General features: G+C 35.1%; 1 protein-coding gene across 2 annotated transcripts in view; it reads right to left on the bottom strand.

Moving 5' to 3' along the window:
- Positions 1-16,664: 16,664 nt before the first annotated feature.
- The window catches only part of LOC127979732 (antigen peptide transporter 2-like), a 412,715-nt gene continuing 410,016 nt past the window's right edge, over positions 16,665-19,363 (bottom strand). For both annotated transcript variants that reach the window (XM_052585348.1, XM_052585349.1), the window contains 6 exons: positions 19,197-19,325; positions 18,853-19,041; positions 18,381-18,554; positions 18,104-18,263; positions 17,580-17,716; positions 16,665-17,462 (listed from right to left, as the gene is read on the bottom strand). In XM_052585348.1, the coding sequence (XP_052441308.1) occupies positions 17,220-17,462; positions 17,580-17,716; positions 18,104-18,263; positions 18,381-18,554; positions 18,853-19,041; positions 19,197-19,325 (1,032 nt within the window). In that variant the 3' untranslated portion in view covers positions 16,665-17,219. The remainder of the gene's footprint in view (positions 17,463-17,579; positions 17,717-18,103; positions 18,264-18,380; positions 18,555-18,852; positions 19,042-19,196; positions 19,326-19,363) is intronic.

Below are 19,363 nucleotides of genomic sequence, written 5' to 3'. Positions count from 1 at the left end.
TAAGAAAGGTTAACTGTAACATAAATCAAATGAATAATCTTGGAGAGTGGTGATCGGGACGAGTTTAAATACTGGTCTGGAACACAATCAGTTTAAGAAATGAAGTACAGATGAAATCACTATCATGATCACCAGACTCTTGAAGAGATGACCAAAGCTGTGCGTCTCTGGACAGAAACATAAAAGATTTATAGGACAAAATAGACTTTTGTGGTTTAAAAATTAGCATTTCACTTCTGGATTATAATTTCATTTACAATAAATGACAAGACTGCTGTCATATATCAGTAAGAAGATTCTCATGTTTAAACTGATAACACTTACTCAAAGTCTCAATCAAAACCTTAATGCTGATCAGATGAGGAGGATGTGAACTTTCCCGTTTACTACATGAAATGAATATATATATATATATATATATATATATATATATATATATATATATATATATTATAGTATTATGAACACAGACCAATATTATTGTTGTTGGTGTTAAATCACACGCGCGCGCACACACACACACACACACACACACACACACACTTTTTGATAACTTATATATATATATATTTTTCTTGAGAAATAGGCAATAACAGATCTGTCCAGTAAACTGAAGAATGCAAGTTGTGCATGCAGATGACAGCATCAGTACTTTTGGTTTTTACTTTTTATGCTTACTTGCTCATCTGCTCTTACAGTATTTTTAATCAGTTAATAAATTACATCACATATTATTTTTGCATTACATATAACAAATAACATAAAGAGTGCTCAAACTAATTCACTTAAAAAAAAATAGGAATGCTACAACATAAGCAAATCATCTAAAGACAGTAACGTGCTCCATATAAAGGGCTACAGTATGGTAGCAAAATAGCTTCATATACTGTGTGTGAAAGTACAACAGTAAACAGCAGAGAAACTCTTTTTTAAGCTGTTAATATGGTCATTAATTTTCAAAGAGCTGCTCTCAATATTTTACAGTGGAGTAGAAATAATGTACACTAAAACTAAACTCTTATAGGCCTTATGTGCTCTTATAAATGAAGTGACTAACATCTATTCTTCCCTCATCTTGAAAGATAAGCACTGATGAAGATTAGCTATGGATTAATATTAGCAGCAAACATGCAAATAAAAGTAGCTATTTAACTTGTTTACTAAGATTGTTCTCCAACCTGTATATTTGGGTAAGAGAAAGATCAAGGAAACATTCTTCAGTGTGATTTTGAACTTTTTTGACAAATCCTTCATCCTTCAAAGAGAAGTATAGATATACATTTTTCACACTTTAAAAACAAAATAATAAAGGCATGCACAAAATACATAATGAATAAAACTACACAGACTGTACAGGTTCAGTTATCTGTTGTTACCACACTACAACAGACAGTAGGAGACGGTATTTCCCTGTGACCTGTGTCCTTAACTGAACTCTGTTCAGAGAAACCACGTGATCTCGAGCAGGCCCGTAGCCAGCTATGAGGTCCGGACCTCGGTAAATGTTCATGGTCATGTTTAAAAATAACATTTGTTCTCTGATTGACTAATTTGCTGTTAAACTCTTCATATTAAATGTGTGCATGTAAACATGCTGAATCAAACATGCATAAATTTAATAAAGTATGCTATTCATTGTATTTTAATAGCAATTACAATCAACATTGCATCGCCGGCAGTAGTCTGGCAGTAATAAAAAAAGGCAGCGCCTATTTATGCCAAGTGCAAATAGTAGCATTTTTTTTAGTGATTTCTGCTATTTATACTACTTATTGCAAATAGTGGATTCGAACCCAGGTCGATCACGTCAATATGTATCACACACGTTTTAACTTCTGCGCCAGTGAACTGACGTTTGATGGGCGAAGACACCCTGATCAAAAATCCATGACGTTCGGTAAGGAAAAAAAATGATATTACTTGTCACAAACGTTAACAACGCTATCTGAGCGATGTCTAACACTAGTGCAGAGATGTAGCCTAGAACAAGTAGCTAACTTAGGGTACAGAATGAAATTAAATACGCAAACACTAGCCATTAAGAAGTCTATGCTAAGTCATTCAGTAGCCTATAGTGAAAGTGCCCCATACTCAACTCAGAATTTAGCCCATCCGAAAGTGCGCGCACACACACACACACACACACACCCATTTATGCTGCGGCGCCCGGGGAGCAGTTGGGGGTTCGATGCCTTGCTCAAGGGCACCTAAGTCGTGGTATTGAAGGTGGAGAGAGAGCTGTTCATGCATTACCCCCACCCACAATTGAACTCACAACCCTTCAATTGGGAGTCCAACCCTCTAACCATTAGGCCACGACTTTCCCAGTAGATAAACATAGGAGCACTAGACAAAGTTATCAGCTATATAATGGTTAAAAACTATAACAGCAATATGTATGGTTGCAACTTGCATAAATAAACGGATACAATTGTCCACCCCATAAATATAGTAGGTCTAAAGTATAATCAAACTTTAATGCATAAATAGGGTATGATTTAAAAATGAGCATCCCTCCATAAACATCTACATTTCTGTCTCTTTTCAAGTGTTGGTGTGTATAATTATTTGTATAAGTTGTATTATATCACAATTCTATAATAAGGGGGTTTTTATAGAACTGGTTACGGCCGTGATCTCCAGTGTCAGATTCACTGCGTGGCCTACTAATGTTGTCTAGGAGCGCCACCTCGTGGAAATCACTATACTAGAAAGACTAAAATACGTGTATTGGAGTTATTTTAGTGTTTTTAATGTATATTCTAAGAGGTTAAACAGATTATGCTGGGTGTAAACTGTGCTAAACAACGGCCAAGTATTTTCAAATATCACAAAGTGCTCCTGTGTTAAACAACCATCAGTTAAAGCACATGCATCGTGAGACAGAGGAAGAGAAAGTGAAACACTGAAAGCTGAGCTTTGAATATTTTTGGCGAAACCCGACGGTTCTTTAACAACACCGTTATAAACGCTGAATTTGAACATACAAATCAAAGATGTCTGAGATTTCGTCAATATACAACATATGTCGCATGTGCATTGTTTTTGAGGAAAGTTTTGCTTTATGTTGGTAATCAAGAGCGTTGTCTGACCAATGAACATAGTTCTGAGTCTCTCTTTTCCGGTAGCTTCCGGTTCTGGAGTGCTGTTTTTTTTTTCATGGAGGGGTTTCTCAGTCAGTAACGATGAGTCAGAAGAAATCTCTAATGTTCATCAGAACTGAAGCCAAATGGAATATACAGTTGAACCCTATTCTTATAACTCAGAATCTTGAGCCACAGATCCTATTATCTTAATATCATATTATACTGGCTCTTGTTCTACAGCAGGGGTTGGCTACCTTTTTTTCTTGTTTACCAGCAGGGAAAGTCGTGGCCTAGTGGTTAGAGAGTTTGACGCCCAACCATTGTACTGATCTTTTATTTTATTTTTTTATTTTTTTATTGCAGAACAACATACATACACAGAGGAACACAAAGTATTACATTCAAAACAGCATCATAGAAACGATGAAAAAATAATAATAATAATAATTACACAGGGGAAAATAAAATAAAAAAAAATTACAAAGAAAACGATTCAAAAATTCTATACATCCGTTTCGCTTTTTTATTTCTTGCTTCTTTTAGGGCTTCAATATAATGTTTAAGCTCATGTTTTATTGATTCTTCTTCTGTATTACAAAAGCTGCATGTAGTTTCCATGTCTTTAAAAATATCTTGAGACTACTTGTCTAATCTTATATGTAATTATATATATATATATATATATATATATATATATATATATATATATATATATATATATATATATAATCTTATATGTAATTTCTTTAACTTTATTGGTCAGACAGTATTTATTGGGTAAGTTCCAGAACTCTTTCCAATCAATCTGATTATACATTGAGTTCCAAAAAGGTTTGCATTTAGGCAATAACGTAATTCTACATAATTCTCTAATATAAAAGTTAATAATTTTTTTTATCTATAATGTTCACGCCATCAATACTTAACTGATTATTAATATATATGGGGATAGCTTCAGAAGATACATTGCCTGATAAAAGTTGAATAAGGCCACTAGGAACAGCATCAAATACTACTGCAAATTCCTTAGCTGTTACAGGGATCTTATAATAGCTATAGTCTAGATGGAAATAGGGGTCCACGTGCACCCCCCGGCTTTTTTTATGCCACCTGATTTTTTAAAATCCTTAAAGTGTCTATTTTCATAATCTGCCAGGTGCCAAGCTGAAATAATGTCCCAAAGGGTTCTTTTTTAACCCTTTGCTGCACCCGACCAGAACCCGAAAAATCTAAATGTGATATAGAAAGTGGCATAACATTAGAAGTAAACAACATACAGAGACAAATGAACACATTTTCCCATACAATTCTGACCCCAGGAATTTAATGGAATGGTTATTTTTGACATTTGACAACCTATTGACCTTATTTCTGGACAAAAATAGCAAAAAATGGCCAAAGATGTGTAGAGGATCAACTATTTTTTCATTTTCTCAAGCGCATAGGGTGATTTTTTTCATTCAAGTGTCTATTTTAAGATTAAATTGGGTACCAAGCTGAAATAATGTCCAAAATGCTTTATTTTTAACCCTTTGCACCAAACCCGAAAAATCTAAATATGATTTAAAGTGGCTTAACTTTTGATGTAAACAACTCACAGAGACAAATGGACCAATTTTTCAATATAATTTTGACCCCAGAAATTGTTATTTGTCATGTTTTATAACATCTTGACCATCTGTGATCAAAATGAGCAAAAAAAAGTTCATTTGACAGTGTTTTTATTATACTTTACAGCCTGAAATAGGGTTTATTTGAACCTTTTACTTCACCTATCCTGAACCTGAAGATATTTAAAATAGTTTTACTTTTGAAGTTAACAAAACAAAGCAAATTAGCTTAAATAAAATAAATAAATAAATAAAAAACTACAGAAAAAATCCAAAAATGTCCAAAAAGTTGACTGAGCATAAACTGCAAGTTTTTGATTTTTGGGGCTTTGCAGTTGGTGGTCGTCGGTTCATACCTGCAGATCACCATCTCCCACTGCTCTCTCTTTTGGAAAAATTTCAGTAAGTATTTGAAACTATAATTAAGATATACCCTTTTGTAATCATAACTTAAAGTTATTTTTCAACAGTTTTTACTAGAATCACAGGCTTTCGGAAATCGAATCTGTATTCTTGACTAGCAGTGTTGGTAGCCTAGTTGGGTGGGGGATATGAGATATGAGACTCTGTGAAGACATCAGTTCACCATACCACATGAGGCACCTTGTTGAATCAATGCAACGTATAATTAAGGCAGTTCTGAATGCGAAAGGGGGTCAAACACAGTGTTTGTATGGTGTTCCTAATAATCCTTTAGGTGAGTGTATTTTCCCTGTAAAGCTTTTATAGCAGTATTGGTGATAGCCAATTGTCTCCAAAGACAAGTTCTCAAATTTCAATGGAACCTGTTCACAAATATCCCTCATGTGGTATGGTGAACTGATGTCTTTACAGAGTCTCATATCTCATATACTGTGTAGATATGACAGCTTCTTGCTTGCCCTCCCCACCTGCATGTGTTGAGTGTTGTGAAATTACCCAGAAAGAGTTGAGACATGTAAAATACATGTTAGGGAACGAATCCTCTTTGGAGGCACTTCAGCTGTGTTACAATGTTTAATTTTCCCCTTGGTAAGTATGTATGAAGTATTGAGCCTGAAAAAAAAAACACTTTAGCTAGTAGCTACCAACTAGGCTACCAACACTGCTAGTCAAGAATACAGATTCAATTTCCGAAAGCCTGTGATTATAGTAAAAACTGTTGAAAAATAACTTTAAGTTATGATTACAAAAGGGTATATCTTAATTATAGTTTCAAATACTTACTGAAATTTTTCCAAAAGAGAGAGCAGTGGGAGATGGTGATCTGCAGGTATGAACCGACGACCACCAACTGCAAAGCCCCAAAAATCAAAAACTTGCAGTTTATGCTCAGTCAACTTTTTGGACCTTTTTGGATTTTTTCTGTAGTTTTTTATTTATTTATTTATTTTATTTATTTATTTAAGCTAATTTGCTTTGTTTTGTTAACTTCAAAAGTAAAACTATTTTAAATATCTTCAGGTTCAGGATAGGTGAAGTAAAAGGTTCAAATAAAGCCTATTTCAGGCTGTTAAGTATAATAAAAACACTGTCAAATGAACTTTTTTTGCTCTTTTTGACCACAGATGGTCAAGATGTTATAAAACATGACAAATAACAATTTCTGGGGTCAAAATTGTATTGAAAAATTGGTCCATTTGTCTCTGTGAGTTGTTTACATCAAAAGTTATGCCACTTTAAATCATATTTAGATTTTTCGGGTTTGGTGCAGAGGGTTAAAAATAAAGCATTTTGGACATTATTTCAGCTTGGTACCCAATTTAATCTTAAAATAGACACTTGAATGATAAAGAAATAATATGTTGTGGAAAAAAAATCACCCTATGCGCTTGAGAAAATGAAAAAATAGTTGATCCTCTACACATCTTTGGCCATTGTTTGCTATTTTTGTCCAGAAATAAGGTCAATAGGTTGTCAAATGTCAAAAATAACCATTCCATTAAATTCCTGGGGTCAGAATTGTATGGGAAAATGTGTTCATTTGTCTCTGTATGTTGTTTACTTCTAATGTTATGCCACTTTCTATATCACATTTAGATTTTTCGGGTTCTGGTCGGGTGCAGCAAAGGGTTAAAAAAGAACCCTTTGGGACATTATTTCAGCTTGGCACCTGGCAGATTATGAAAATAGACACTTTAAGGATTTTAAAAAATCAGGTGGCATAAAAAAAGCCGGGGGGTGCGCGTGGACCCCTATTTCCATCTAGACTACTAAGGAATTCACAATAATTAAAAAGATGTCCATTATTCTTAAATAATTGTCTGACCAAAATTATACTATTATTGTACCAGTTTCCGTAAAATAAAGATTTATTTTTAAATGTAATATATTTGTTGTTCCAAATCACAGATTTGTGTGGAGAAAAATTATGCTTATAAATGAGCATCCATAATAGAAAAACCTGTTTATGAAAAGAAGAAAGCTTTATCGGAATCTTATTTACATCAAAATTACACCTCAGAAAAAATTCTAAGCCCCCCAGTTTATCAAAAATGAACTCAGGGATGATATTCCAAATTTTGCCTTTAGAGTTCAAGTAGTTCTTTATCCACTTGTTCTTAAATACACAATTAGCAGTATTAAAGTCAAGTACATTTAGACCACCATCCTCAATTGGATTGCATAAAACTGTTTTTTTTTTAAATAATGTGGTCTGTTCTTCCAAATGAAATTGAACAAAATAGTATCCACCTCTTTTATTATTGATTGTGGAACATCTAATGCAAGAGCTGTATACACCAATTGTGACAATCCTTCAGTTTTGGATAATAATATTCTTCCTCTTAATGAAAGATCTCTCATTAACCATGAATTACATTTTTGTTTAATTTTTCTAATGATTGGTGTAAAATTTAAATTATTTCTCTCTTTTTGGTCTTTACAGATCTTAATACCTAAATAATCTACTAACTCCTTTACTGGAATACCAAAAATGTTATTATGATTACATGTTTTCAAGGGGAATAACACACATTTTTTAATGTTTAAACATAAACCAGATACAGAAGAGAAAATATTAAGGCACTCAATAGCTTTTTAAACTTCAGTTTCATATTTATTTTTTTAAATAGCAGTGTCGTCCGCTAATTGAGAACATTTTTAACTCTTTCTCCAAAAGTCTAATACCACAAAATGTATTTCTTTTAATGTGTATGGCCATGGTTTGTGTTACAAGTAAGAAAAGAAATGGTGAAATGGGACAGCCTTGTCGTATACCTCTATTGATTTTAAACCTAGAAGACGTTGCATATGATAACTTAACTGAGCTGTTACAGTCATTGTACAGTGTTTTAATAGCTTTTTTAAAGTATACTCCAAAACCAAAATAATTTAGGGTCTCCAACATAAAGTTATGATCAATAGTATCAAACGCTTTAAAGAAATAAACAAATAAAACAAAACTATTATCTGTAATAAATTCATTGTAGTCGATTAAATCCAAAATGAGCCTAATATTATTACAAATATGACGACCTTTCATAAATCTTGATTGACATTCATCAATTATGGGATCAAGACAGTTCTTCAATCTTTCTGCAAATATTCTTGCAAAAATTTTGCATGCATCATTATTGATTAGGGTAATCGGAAGCCAATTCTCTAAAAATAATATATCGTTATTGGGCTTTGGTAATAAAGTTATCAAACCTTGTCTTAGTGAATTGGGTAAATAACCTTGTTGTATAGCTTCTCTAAATACAGCCAACAAAAAAGGGGATAATTCATTTTGAAAAAAATTATAAAATTCACTAATTAAACCATAATTCCAGGGTGACTTATTGTCATTGAGTTTGTTAATACAATGAGATATTTCATTTAAAGAAATCTCCTGGTCGCACATTTCAATAGAAGACTTACTTATCTTTTTAATGTCATCTTTAATAGAATCTAAGAATGACTGTGTGTTACTCAATTTGTTATCATAAGAATACAATTTCTCATAAAATTCAGCCACATATCTTGATATTTCTTTATAATTTTCTGTTAACTGTCCATTAATATTCAATTTGACCATAGATGCAAGTTCTACATTCCCTTTTTCCATATTAAAAAAGTATTTTGTATTTTTTTCTCCTTCCTCTAACCATTTCTTTCTTGATCGTATGAAGGCACCCTTTGCTTTATATTCATATATTTTTTTCTAAATCTAATTGTAGTTGAAGTAATTTATTTTTATTTTTTTGATCTATATTAAAATTTCCAGAAAGACTTATAATTTCCTGTATAATATTTTCTTAATTTCCTTTCCTTTCCTTTCCTTATGGCTAAAGTCCTAATCTTATACTTCATTAATTCCCAATTTACCCCAAATAAATTTGTTAAATTTGCCTTCTCTAAACTGCACATCTGTCAATATATTCTGGTTCATTTTCCAGTATGTAAAGGTTTTTACATCTTTGGATTTAGTTGTATTTAATGAGAGAAAAATAGATTTGTGATCTGTAAGAACAGAAGGCTCTATAGAGACTTCATTAACACAATTCAATAAATTCCTTTAAAATAACCAATAGTCTATACGTGACTGTTGAGAAAGGTTTCCTTTACACCATGTAAATTGAATTTTGTCTGGATACGTATGTCTCCATATATCAATCAAATCCAGAGTAGAACACATATTATTCAATTCTGGAAGAACAGACCTGTTACTTAGACGAGGTGGAAAACAATCCTTTTCAAAATCCCATATTGTATTGAAATCCCTTCCAAGTACTAATTTCGCGTTGCTATATTGTTCCACAACTTTTTCAATCTGGTCTTCAAAATACAAAAATTAAGTTTTGTTTTGTGTGGTAAAATTACTTGCATAAATATTTCCCAAAATAAAAATTTCAGCATTCTTTTCTATAACCAGTATCACCTGAATCATGCATTTTGGTTAGAATTATTTTCCCCTTAAATGTACCTTTTAATACTGCAACACCAGCTGATCGATTACTCCCATATGACATCCATAAATCATCCCCCCATTGGCTCTTCCAAAAAATTATGATCTGACAAAGATGCGTGTTTCTTGAATAAAATAAAAATCACATTAAAATTTTCTGCAAAACAAAAAAACTGCTTTCCTTTTCAGCAAATCTCGAATTCCCCTGACATTTAAAGATAAAACTGACAAAGATACCAGTTTGCTATTTTAGCAACTTAAGATTTAACAAATATGAAACATAACATGTTCCTACACCTCAAAAGTTGAACTTACAACCCAAATTGACCTTAATATTACTTAAGCTAAATCAAAACCTTTCGAAAACTATGCAGTGCAAGTGCAATATATTGTAGTATTTCAGTTAACAAGGATTCATTCTGACCGTAAACTGAAAGAAATATTCTGTTGTAAATGTCACAAAATTCCATCCAGATGATGACTGCACTTGTAACCGTATACTAACACATGCAGAAATGTGTCCATATGCAGTTCTTTATCAAGTATTATGCGCGTAATCATATACAAAACCTTAGGGAGGTATTTCCTTTCCATCAACGAAGGCTCGTACGCTGACGAAGTAAGCCTTCTTTCCTACCTGCCGAGCAGCCTCCACTTTTGGCCATAGTTGTCTGCGTATAGCTTTGTCCATAGTAGTTAAATCTTCTCCAAACCGTAGATCCTTGGACCTCAGGTAGGTGCTGGTTTTCGCCGCTTTCCAAAGCATTCCTCGTACGGATCTGGACACGAACTGGATGATGACGGTTCTCCCTCTCGTGGTGTTTCCATCAAATTTTCTTCCGAGCCGGTGCACTATGTCTACATCTTGTTGTATTTTGGTGGTTAGCTCTGGAAGAATTGCACAATAGATATCCACCACTTGTGCCTTTACGTCTTCACCGGTCTGCTCAGTCAGATTCAAATTCCATCTTCTTTTGTACCGTTCTACTTTGTTAAGTCTGGAATCGAGCTCCGACATTTTCTTACTATGCGCATCACTGACCTCAGGCATCGCCTTCGTGTCCTTTTTCAAAATTTTCACCTCATCTTTGACATCCTTTACTTCATTGAAAAGGAATTCTGTCGTTTTTTTCAAAGCTTCAATGATCACCGTATTTGCTCTTAAGAGCTCCTCTAATCCGTTGACTCTTTCATTTATGCAACGCATGATGTTTTCTTGAATTTCAGACAGAGACTGTTCATTTTTACATCAGCGACCTTGTTAGGCTTTTCTTTTTAACTTTAACATTACTCTCCCTCACTTGTTTTTCCGCCATTCAGTGCAGCCTCTCCGGGTTACAGCAACTCTTCGTGTTAATTGTCTTGTAAATAATAAAATCTTACATTTAGATGTCGAATTGGTCAATTTATTAAACAAAAAGAACGATATGAGGTGAAGGAACAAACTTTTTCCTCAGCATCTCAAAACTACCTCCTCACCGGTCGCCATCTTGCGCGCCCCCTGTACTGATCTATAATATAGAACTAGATTGCTCATGACGTCATTAAAGTGAAGCCGCCGCGCCGCCATATTGGTAATCACCAGGGGGGCAGGGTTTAATATTTTTTTGAAGCACCCCTGTGCGCTGCCATTGGCTAGCGGACCCCCACCTGCTGTTAGCATTCCATTGTCTCCTATTCATTGTGGCGTCACTTTGACAGCGAATAACTTTACATCTGAGGCGTTTAAAGACTCCATTTGTCCATTAACTATTTCTAAAGAAACACGAAAATGTATAAAAGGCTCCATTACCTCGTATCTTACATTATTTTCCAGCAGAACCCTTTTTAGTAAAAAATAGGCTAACGATTGCATGATAACCAGTGACTCTCTGTCGCACAGTAGAGAAATTACCGTATGGACAGGAGGAGAAGCTCGCAGGCAATCTTTTACTGTCAATGAGGCAATCGGGAGACGTGGAGGCATGAAGTCAAGGTAGATAATTCATCAGAATACTTACCAAAATGTGCTCCTGTTCACGCTCGCCTTGTCTGGAAGATTCGGTGGGTGTTTCTTCAGTTTTCTCTTGGCACAGCGATTAGAAGAATTACAGGTTGCTCACGTGACATCTACATCATCAAGCTCAGTTTGAGTCTGCGCAGTACGCCCGACCCCCAGGAAGTGCCTGCTTCTAATTTACTTCATTTTTCTCCGTTGAATCCAATGGGGTTGCTGTGTCCATTTCTTTTACTGTCTATGGTAATCCCTATTGTGAGTAAACGTTCTATTGAATTAATAGGAATTTGTATGATTTTAATGAAAAAACATCACCTAACAAGTCAGCGTTTAAAAATATGAAGTATCTCTGTACATGATTACAATGCAAACACCCTAGGCATGTAAACGGTTATTTTTTTAATGTCGGGAATTTCACCTACTTTAAAAAAGCTACGTTCATTACAGTAGTGAGCATCATGAACATGATAAACATCAGACGGACACGACCTCAACATATATAAAAAACTACAAACTGCTCATTCTGAAATCTGAATTTATTCAGAGAAATAACTGACTATATACAGTACGGATTTAAAGACATAAAGCTTCATTTCCCAGATAGTAAGTTAAGCTTTTCTAGAGCAATATTAACAACATAATTGTACTATTCATTGTAATAAATTAAAATCCATTTCTGATACTAATACGTTCAAGTTTAATAATTCCTGAATAATTATGTTCATAAAGAAATGCTATATTTTATGTTGGATCAGTTACCTGTGTTGTCAGTGGCAGCAGACACACCAACCTAAACGATTTAAATATATCACTTATCCTGCCCCAAAAGACCATAAACAGATAAAATCTGAAGTAAACATTAATTTATTACACATAACATAAAAACGAGTCCCGTTTGACTGATTTGCTTCAAATCTAGTTATTTTAGGACAGCGGTTTGAATGTAACTCAATGGGGCTCTCTGCTGGTAGGGATTAGTAAGATGGCGGATCAAACACCTCCGGTGGCTTCACTGTCTGTTGGCAGTTTAGAACGCGATGAGCGATCCACTCATATATATATAGATCAGTGGTCCTAACCCTAAGGTTGTGAGTTTAAGTCTCAGGCCGACAATACCACAACTGAGGTGCCCTTGAGCAAGCAAAATCTATTCAAGAATTTGAGTGAACTTCACAAGCAATGGACTGAGGCTGGGGTCAAGACATTAAGAACCACCATACACACACGTGTCAAGGAATTTGCTAAATCACCCCATTAGCATTGTCATTTCCCTGTGTATTTATACCCTGTCTGTTTTAGTATGTGTCACGGAGTACTTGTAGTTTTCACGCTACTTCTAGTCCTGTCCTTGCCTGATTGTTTTGTGTTTGTTTATGTTTGGATTGCTACTCTGGTTTTGACCCCTGCCTGGACTGGATTACAATTTGGATACCCCAATAAAAGACATACCTGCACTTGGATCTCTCTCTGTGTTTTCCTGTGTCCTGATCGTGACACATAGCCAGAGTTGCTTAAAGTCCAGTGTTAAGTTTCTACAGTCTGTGATGATTTGGGATGCAATGTCATCTGCTGGTGTTGGCCCATTGTGTTTTTTGAAAACTAAAGTCACTGCACCTGTTAACAAGAAATTTTTGAAACTTCATGCTTCCTTCTGCTGAGCAGATTTCTGAAGGTGATGATTTCATTTTCCAGCAGGATTTGGCACCTGCTTACACTGCCAAAAACACCAAAAGTTGGTTAAATGACCATGGTGTTGGTGTGCTTGACTGGCCAGCAAACTCACCAGACCTGAACCCCAGAGAGAATCTATGGAGTATTGTTAAGAGGAAAATGAGAAACAAGAGACCAAACAATTGAGATGAGCTGAAGACTACTATCAAAGAAACCTGGGCTTCATACCACCTCAAACTGATCACCTCCATGCCACGCTGAATTGAGGCAGTAATTAAAGCAAAAGGAGCCCTACGAAGTGTTGAGTTCATGTACAGTAAATCAACATACTTTCCAGAAGGAAAACAATTCACTAAAAAGGTTTTTTTTTTTTGTGGTCTTATGGAGTACTCTTATTTGTTGATATAGTGAATTGGGTTTTTGTTAAATGTGAGCCAAAATCATCACAATTAAAAGAACCAAAGACTAATTCAGTCTGTGTACATTGAATTTATTTAATACATGAGTTTCACAATTTGAGCTGAATTACTGAAATAAATGAACTTTTCCACGACATTCTCATTTATTGAGATGCACCTGTATAGAGTGTAGGAAAACAGATACATAGGTCTATAATCCATTAACGGCTGGTCTATGTGGTAATATACATCAGGCAGGACATCTATATGCTCACCTAACATTTATCGACCTCAAATATGGCTTATCATTTTAAATATGTATGCAGCACCTTTACATGGCAGCTCAATCTAATGTTAGCTTAGAAAAAAGTGCACAGTTCACGTGTTTGTGAACAGTAGGGCGCTTGGGCTACTGCAGCACAAATAGAGTCTAGGCCTCTATTTATAACACTGTTTAAGAACAGTTTAAATGAAAACGAAATATTCAGATGTGTTCAGCGCATTTTATGGAGGACTGTTTCCTGATCCTCGGAGAGTAGACTACAACGCTGGCTGTTCTAAATCACAGACTGTAAGTACGTTTTTTAATATTTCAAGAATTTGCCACTGCCAATTCAAATTCTTTGAGCAGTGTAGGGTAGCACTTGCTGTTTTTAATTTCTCCAATCACAGATGCAGACATGGTTTTATGTTTATTAGGCATGATGCAACACAGCGCGTAAAACACATTAGGGCTGCTCCGATCACGATCATTAATGCGCATCTCGTCAGTAAAGCTGGTTCTCTAATCAGCGGTAAATTCCATCAGGTGCGTGATTTCACATAGAGCAGCTGTTACTACTAAGAGCCATTGTTAACTGAGAAGCTGCGCAAATCCACGTTCATTTTCAGCGTTTATTGGCGCATCTTCTCAGTTAACAACGGTTCTGTGTAGTAACAGCTGCTCTATGTGAAATCACGCACCTGATGGAATTAACCGCTGATTAGAGAACCGGCTTTACTGACAAGATGCGCATTAATGATCGTGAGCGGAGCAGCCCTAAAACACATATATATTATATATGTTATATTATTATATTATAATCCGTAATTATGTCCCCACTGGATGCAACAAATGCCTTGTTTATAATGGGTTTTAATGTTATTGTCTATTCGCTTTGGCCTGGCTGGACAGGGCATCACAAAATGGTAAGAGGCGTAACATTTAGGTATTCTGCCAATCACAATCCACTGGATAGCTGACAAATCAGAGCACACCTCGCTTTTTAGAACAATGAGCTTTGTAAAAATCGACGTGTTTTAGAAAGCGGGGCATAGAGGAGAAACAATAATGTACATTATGTGGAAAATAATGTGTTTTTTGAACCTTAAACCACATAAACACATTTTATTACTTGGATCTGCTGAATCTGTATTTATCAGGCATTTTAATAGCATTCACTGTTATTTTTCTGCACAGTGATGACTAGTGAGAAGTGTTTCTATTAATATACTTAAAAGTATAGTTAACCCAGAATTCTGTCACCATTTACTGTACATACGTTTTCTAAACCTCTGACATTTGTTTTTCTGCAGAATTCAAATGAAGATACTTTGAAGAATGGTGGGAATCAAAACCAACACATTTGTCAGTTTTGGGCAACATGGGGGCTGGGTGTAAATGATTTTCATCTTTGGCTGAGCTCTCCCTTTAATTTGCATGTTACACACTAAATATTATTAATGCATGGCACAGCTACTTATTGTGCTGTCATTACAGTTAGTGCTAATAGCCTGTCTAACAACAGGTAGAACATATATTTAATTCCGTTCAGTTTGGCAAATTACGTTAGACCCAATAGATGCTTGTATATTTTTTGCTCTTTACAGGTGCAGAAAAGAAAGCACACAAAAAAAAAAAAAAAAAAACAATAATATAACTGGCTTAAGATGCTGAAAGACACAGTTACACCACGGCAACCATAAATGCTGAGCCATTTGAAAATGAGCAACAACCAAGGAACAGTAGTCATTGTTTCACTCAAAAAGTATCCATGGTTATAGTTGTAAATGATTAGATAAATATATTTAAGTACAAAATGTTTTTAATTTCCAAACTTTGCCATTTACCACTGTTGTTCTAAACACTTACAATAAGGTATCATTAGTTAACATTAGTAAATGTTGAAATTAACTCAAATGAGCCATACATTTGTTACAGTTTTAATCTTTGTCACTGTTTGTTAATAATAAAAATAGAAATGTTTTTTGTTAGTTCATGTTAGCTCATTTTTATAACCCAAGTATAAGTAATTGCAAGGGTAGGTTTGCAAAAAAATATTTTTTTTACCTTTTTTTTCTCCATATAGCTACTTCTGTATAACGTTTTTTTTTTGGCTGTAATTGTATAGTTTTGTAAATACATTTTCTTCATGTCATCTTGCTCAAGTGAGTTCTTTAAAATGGACTTTAAAATTGCATTCATCATAATCTACGTTAGATGTGCTAGGTCCTGTTATGTATTATAGTATATATATTGTAAATGAAAGTAAACCATTTGACTGCGTATCAATTTTAAATGAAGGATTGGTGTACAGTAAAGTATATACTGAAAATTAATCTGTGCCAAGTCCAGCGCTGTGCTCTTTAGGGTCGGGCAGTGAGTCCATACTGAATTTCAGTGTCTAATATAGGTCATTTTGCACTGACCTATATTCAAATCAAGGTATCTATTTCAATAAAATGGTGCTGAATAGGACTGGCAGCTTTGGCATTGCAAGAAAGCAACCATTTAAAAAAAAAAAAAAATTTTTTACTTTGATTCTGAAACCATTAATTTTATTCTAACTCTGAAGAGAGTTTTTGACAATTTCAAAACTATAAGTCTCTACAGCAGCAGACTGAGCAATATGTTGTTGTTGTTTTGTATAGTATTATAGTTTAAAATGAGCACATGGCATGAGCTGATACATTCATTCAGTACAGTTATGAAATAAATCCAACATCCATGACAATAGGATGTCATCATCTAGGGACACAAGAAGACAGAATCACAGGTGAGCCAAAAATATTCTAACTTTAATCCAAACACAGGAGTACAGGTATGGAACGAAGCAAACATAACAGTGACTGAACAGTGAAAGCAATTCAGGAACAGTCTTTTAAATAGGAAAAACAGATGCACCTAATGGGTTAACACACCTGACACAAATGAGACTCTAATGATGGAACTATGGGAACTAATTAGGGAACACAGGAACATGACCAAATAAGAAAAAACAGGAACATAAACGTGACAAAACTAATGACGTCACTAAAATTTTAACTTAAACTGTATAAAACAAACATACAAAAACAAAGAACCCAATATTTATTCACATGAACAAATGCAACATGTTACATTTATCTAAATTGTTTGTTGATTAAACATTTTGACTGATGATCGCCTCTGAATTTATTCTATGTACAAGTCCACATTCCACATATCACAGGTCTTTTAGAGATGTTATAATGGTTAAAGGATAATGTCCTAACTTATACTGTATGTTCCTATTTACAAAGGTTTGTAATGGTATATTTGTATTATGAACATGCACAATATTTTAACACAGACTATTGAGCTTTTATAGTGTCAGATTTCTCATTGTCTTGGTTGGCTGTGTTGTCATCAGTAAAGAGCCTCTCTCTCAGTTTATAGTAACTTCCTTTCTTGTCCATCAGTTCCTGATGTGTCCCCAGCTCCACCACCTCACCGCTGTCAATCACCACGATCTGATCCGCCCTCTCGATGGTCTTCAGCCTATGAGCGATCACAAGCAAGGTCTGAGTGGGGCAGCAGGCCAGGGCCTGTTGAACCTGTAGAATAGCAAAACATGCAAGAAATATTTTAATAGAAGCACTAAAGGAAACAGGGATTTGTGAATGCATACAGTGCATAAGTCTTTGTGTTCATACTGAATAGCCTTGTTTTACCATTTGTTCACTTTCAGTGTCTAAAGAGCTGGTGACTTCATCCAGAATGAGCACCTGAGGTTGTCTGATCAGTGCTCTGGCGATAGCGATGCGTTGTTTCTCACCTCCCGAGAGCAGATTACCACGCTCTCCCACATCTGACAAAGAAAACAGGATCTGATGAAACACTTTTACCACGCTCAAATCTAAAACCATCCTTATCCAATAAAAATGGAGTGGCAACAAAAATCCAGAATGGCTGATAATCAGGAATTCTAAAATAACTTTAAATGTAAAGTTCATCTTAGGCTAACATGTCTAAGTCCAGGCTGGTTTATGCTGATGTACCAGCGAAACCTTTCAGGCTAAGTTTGTTTGGGTGTAGGCAGAATGTACAACTAAAGGGCTATGAATGCAAGCAATTCTGATGATCAAAGATATTAAGAGTAGAAGATTTTTGCTTTAAATTATTTTTTATGTCTAATCTGAATCTTTCTAGCCACTGACACAAGAATGAGAGTGGTAATTAACAGCAGTTCATTTACCTGTCTCGTAGCCTTTTTCCATGTTTGAGATGAAGGCATGGGCATTGGCTTTGCTGGCAGCCTCCTTTACTCTCTCCATTGAGCAGCCGGGCAGACCATAGGCGATGTTGTCTCGTACAGTGCCGGAGAAAAGTACAGGCTCCTGACCCACCATCGCTATCTGAGAGAGATTATTTACAGTGTATGCTCTTTGCATTCCATTAGATGGCTGTACATGGCTCTTTAATAGACTTAAGTAGAGATGGTATTAACGGGTTTGTTATTTCAGAGTATTCACCTTGCTGTGCAAGTATTTGTGCTGGTAGTTCTGTAGTGGTTGTCCGTCTAACAGAATCTGTCCCTGCTGATGCTGGTAAAATCTCTCCAGGAGACTCACACAGGTGCTCTTCCCTCCTCCTGACATTCCCACCAGAGCCGTCATCTGACCCGGCTTCAACTCCACAGAGAAGTTCTGAACACAGACAAAAGAGTAGAGTAAACAGACAAATGATAAAAATAACTATTTGAAATATTATAAATATATGATAAACCTTGTACAGATCATGTGTACATTTTTTTTTACACAGTTGATATACAGTTTGTCTCCTCAATTCTATAGACCCTTTAGAGAAGTACAGAAATCTAAGAAATAAAATATATTTCTTTAAAAGTGTTTAAGTATCATTTATTTACATTTTAGGTTCATATGAATTGCCTTCTCAACCGTGATGAGGATCAAGTGATGTGAACCTCAAGTCTAAAGGTTGTACCTTTAACACATTGTGGTCGGGTCTTCTGGGATACGAGAAGGTGAGGTTCTGAAAGCTGATGTGTCCTTTCAGATCACTGGGCTGCAGGTCTCCATCAATACTGACTTCAGGCTCTCGGTCCATGTACTCGAACACCTTTCCAGCTGCACCTACTGAGTTCAGCATGTCTCCAAATATATAGATCAAAGTCTGGGAAATGGATGACATTTTTTTATACTCCTTTTATCTTGATGCTTTTGCAGGTTGCAAGAGCTGCAGTTTAGGTAATTCAATTTGTTGCTACTTTCTATATCACCAGATATATTCTCTTACATTTTCTTCAATTAAAAGAAACACAGATATACCCTGATGTTTCTTGCAAGGTCTTGCTGATAGAGGATGAAAGAGACGAGATTCCCTGTGGTCATCTGTCCATACTGGATGAAGAGTCTCCCATAGTAAAGCATGGCCACCTTCATTCCCACTTCTGTCATCTGAAAACCAAATACATAGTTAAGAAGAAAAGATCCAT

Source organism: Carassius gibelio, chromosome B19, assembly GCF_023724105.1.
Source record: "Carassius gibelio isolate Cgi1373 ecotype wild population from Czech Republic chromosome B19, carGib1.2-hapl.c, whole genome shotgun sequence".
Lineage (NCBI taxonomy): Eukaryota > Metazoa > Chordata > Actinopteri > Cypriniformes > Cyprinidae > Carassius > Carassius gibelio.
The sequence above is the reverse complement of the archived record's forward strand: the minus strand, read 5'-3'. Positions and strand labels throughout refer to the sequence as shown.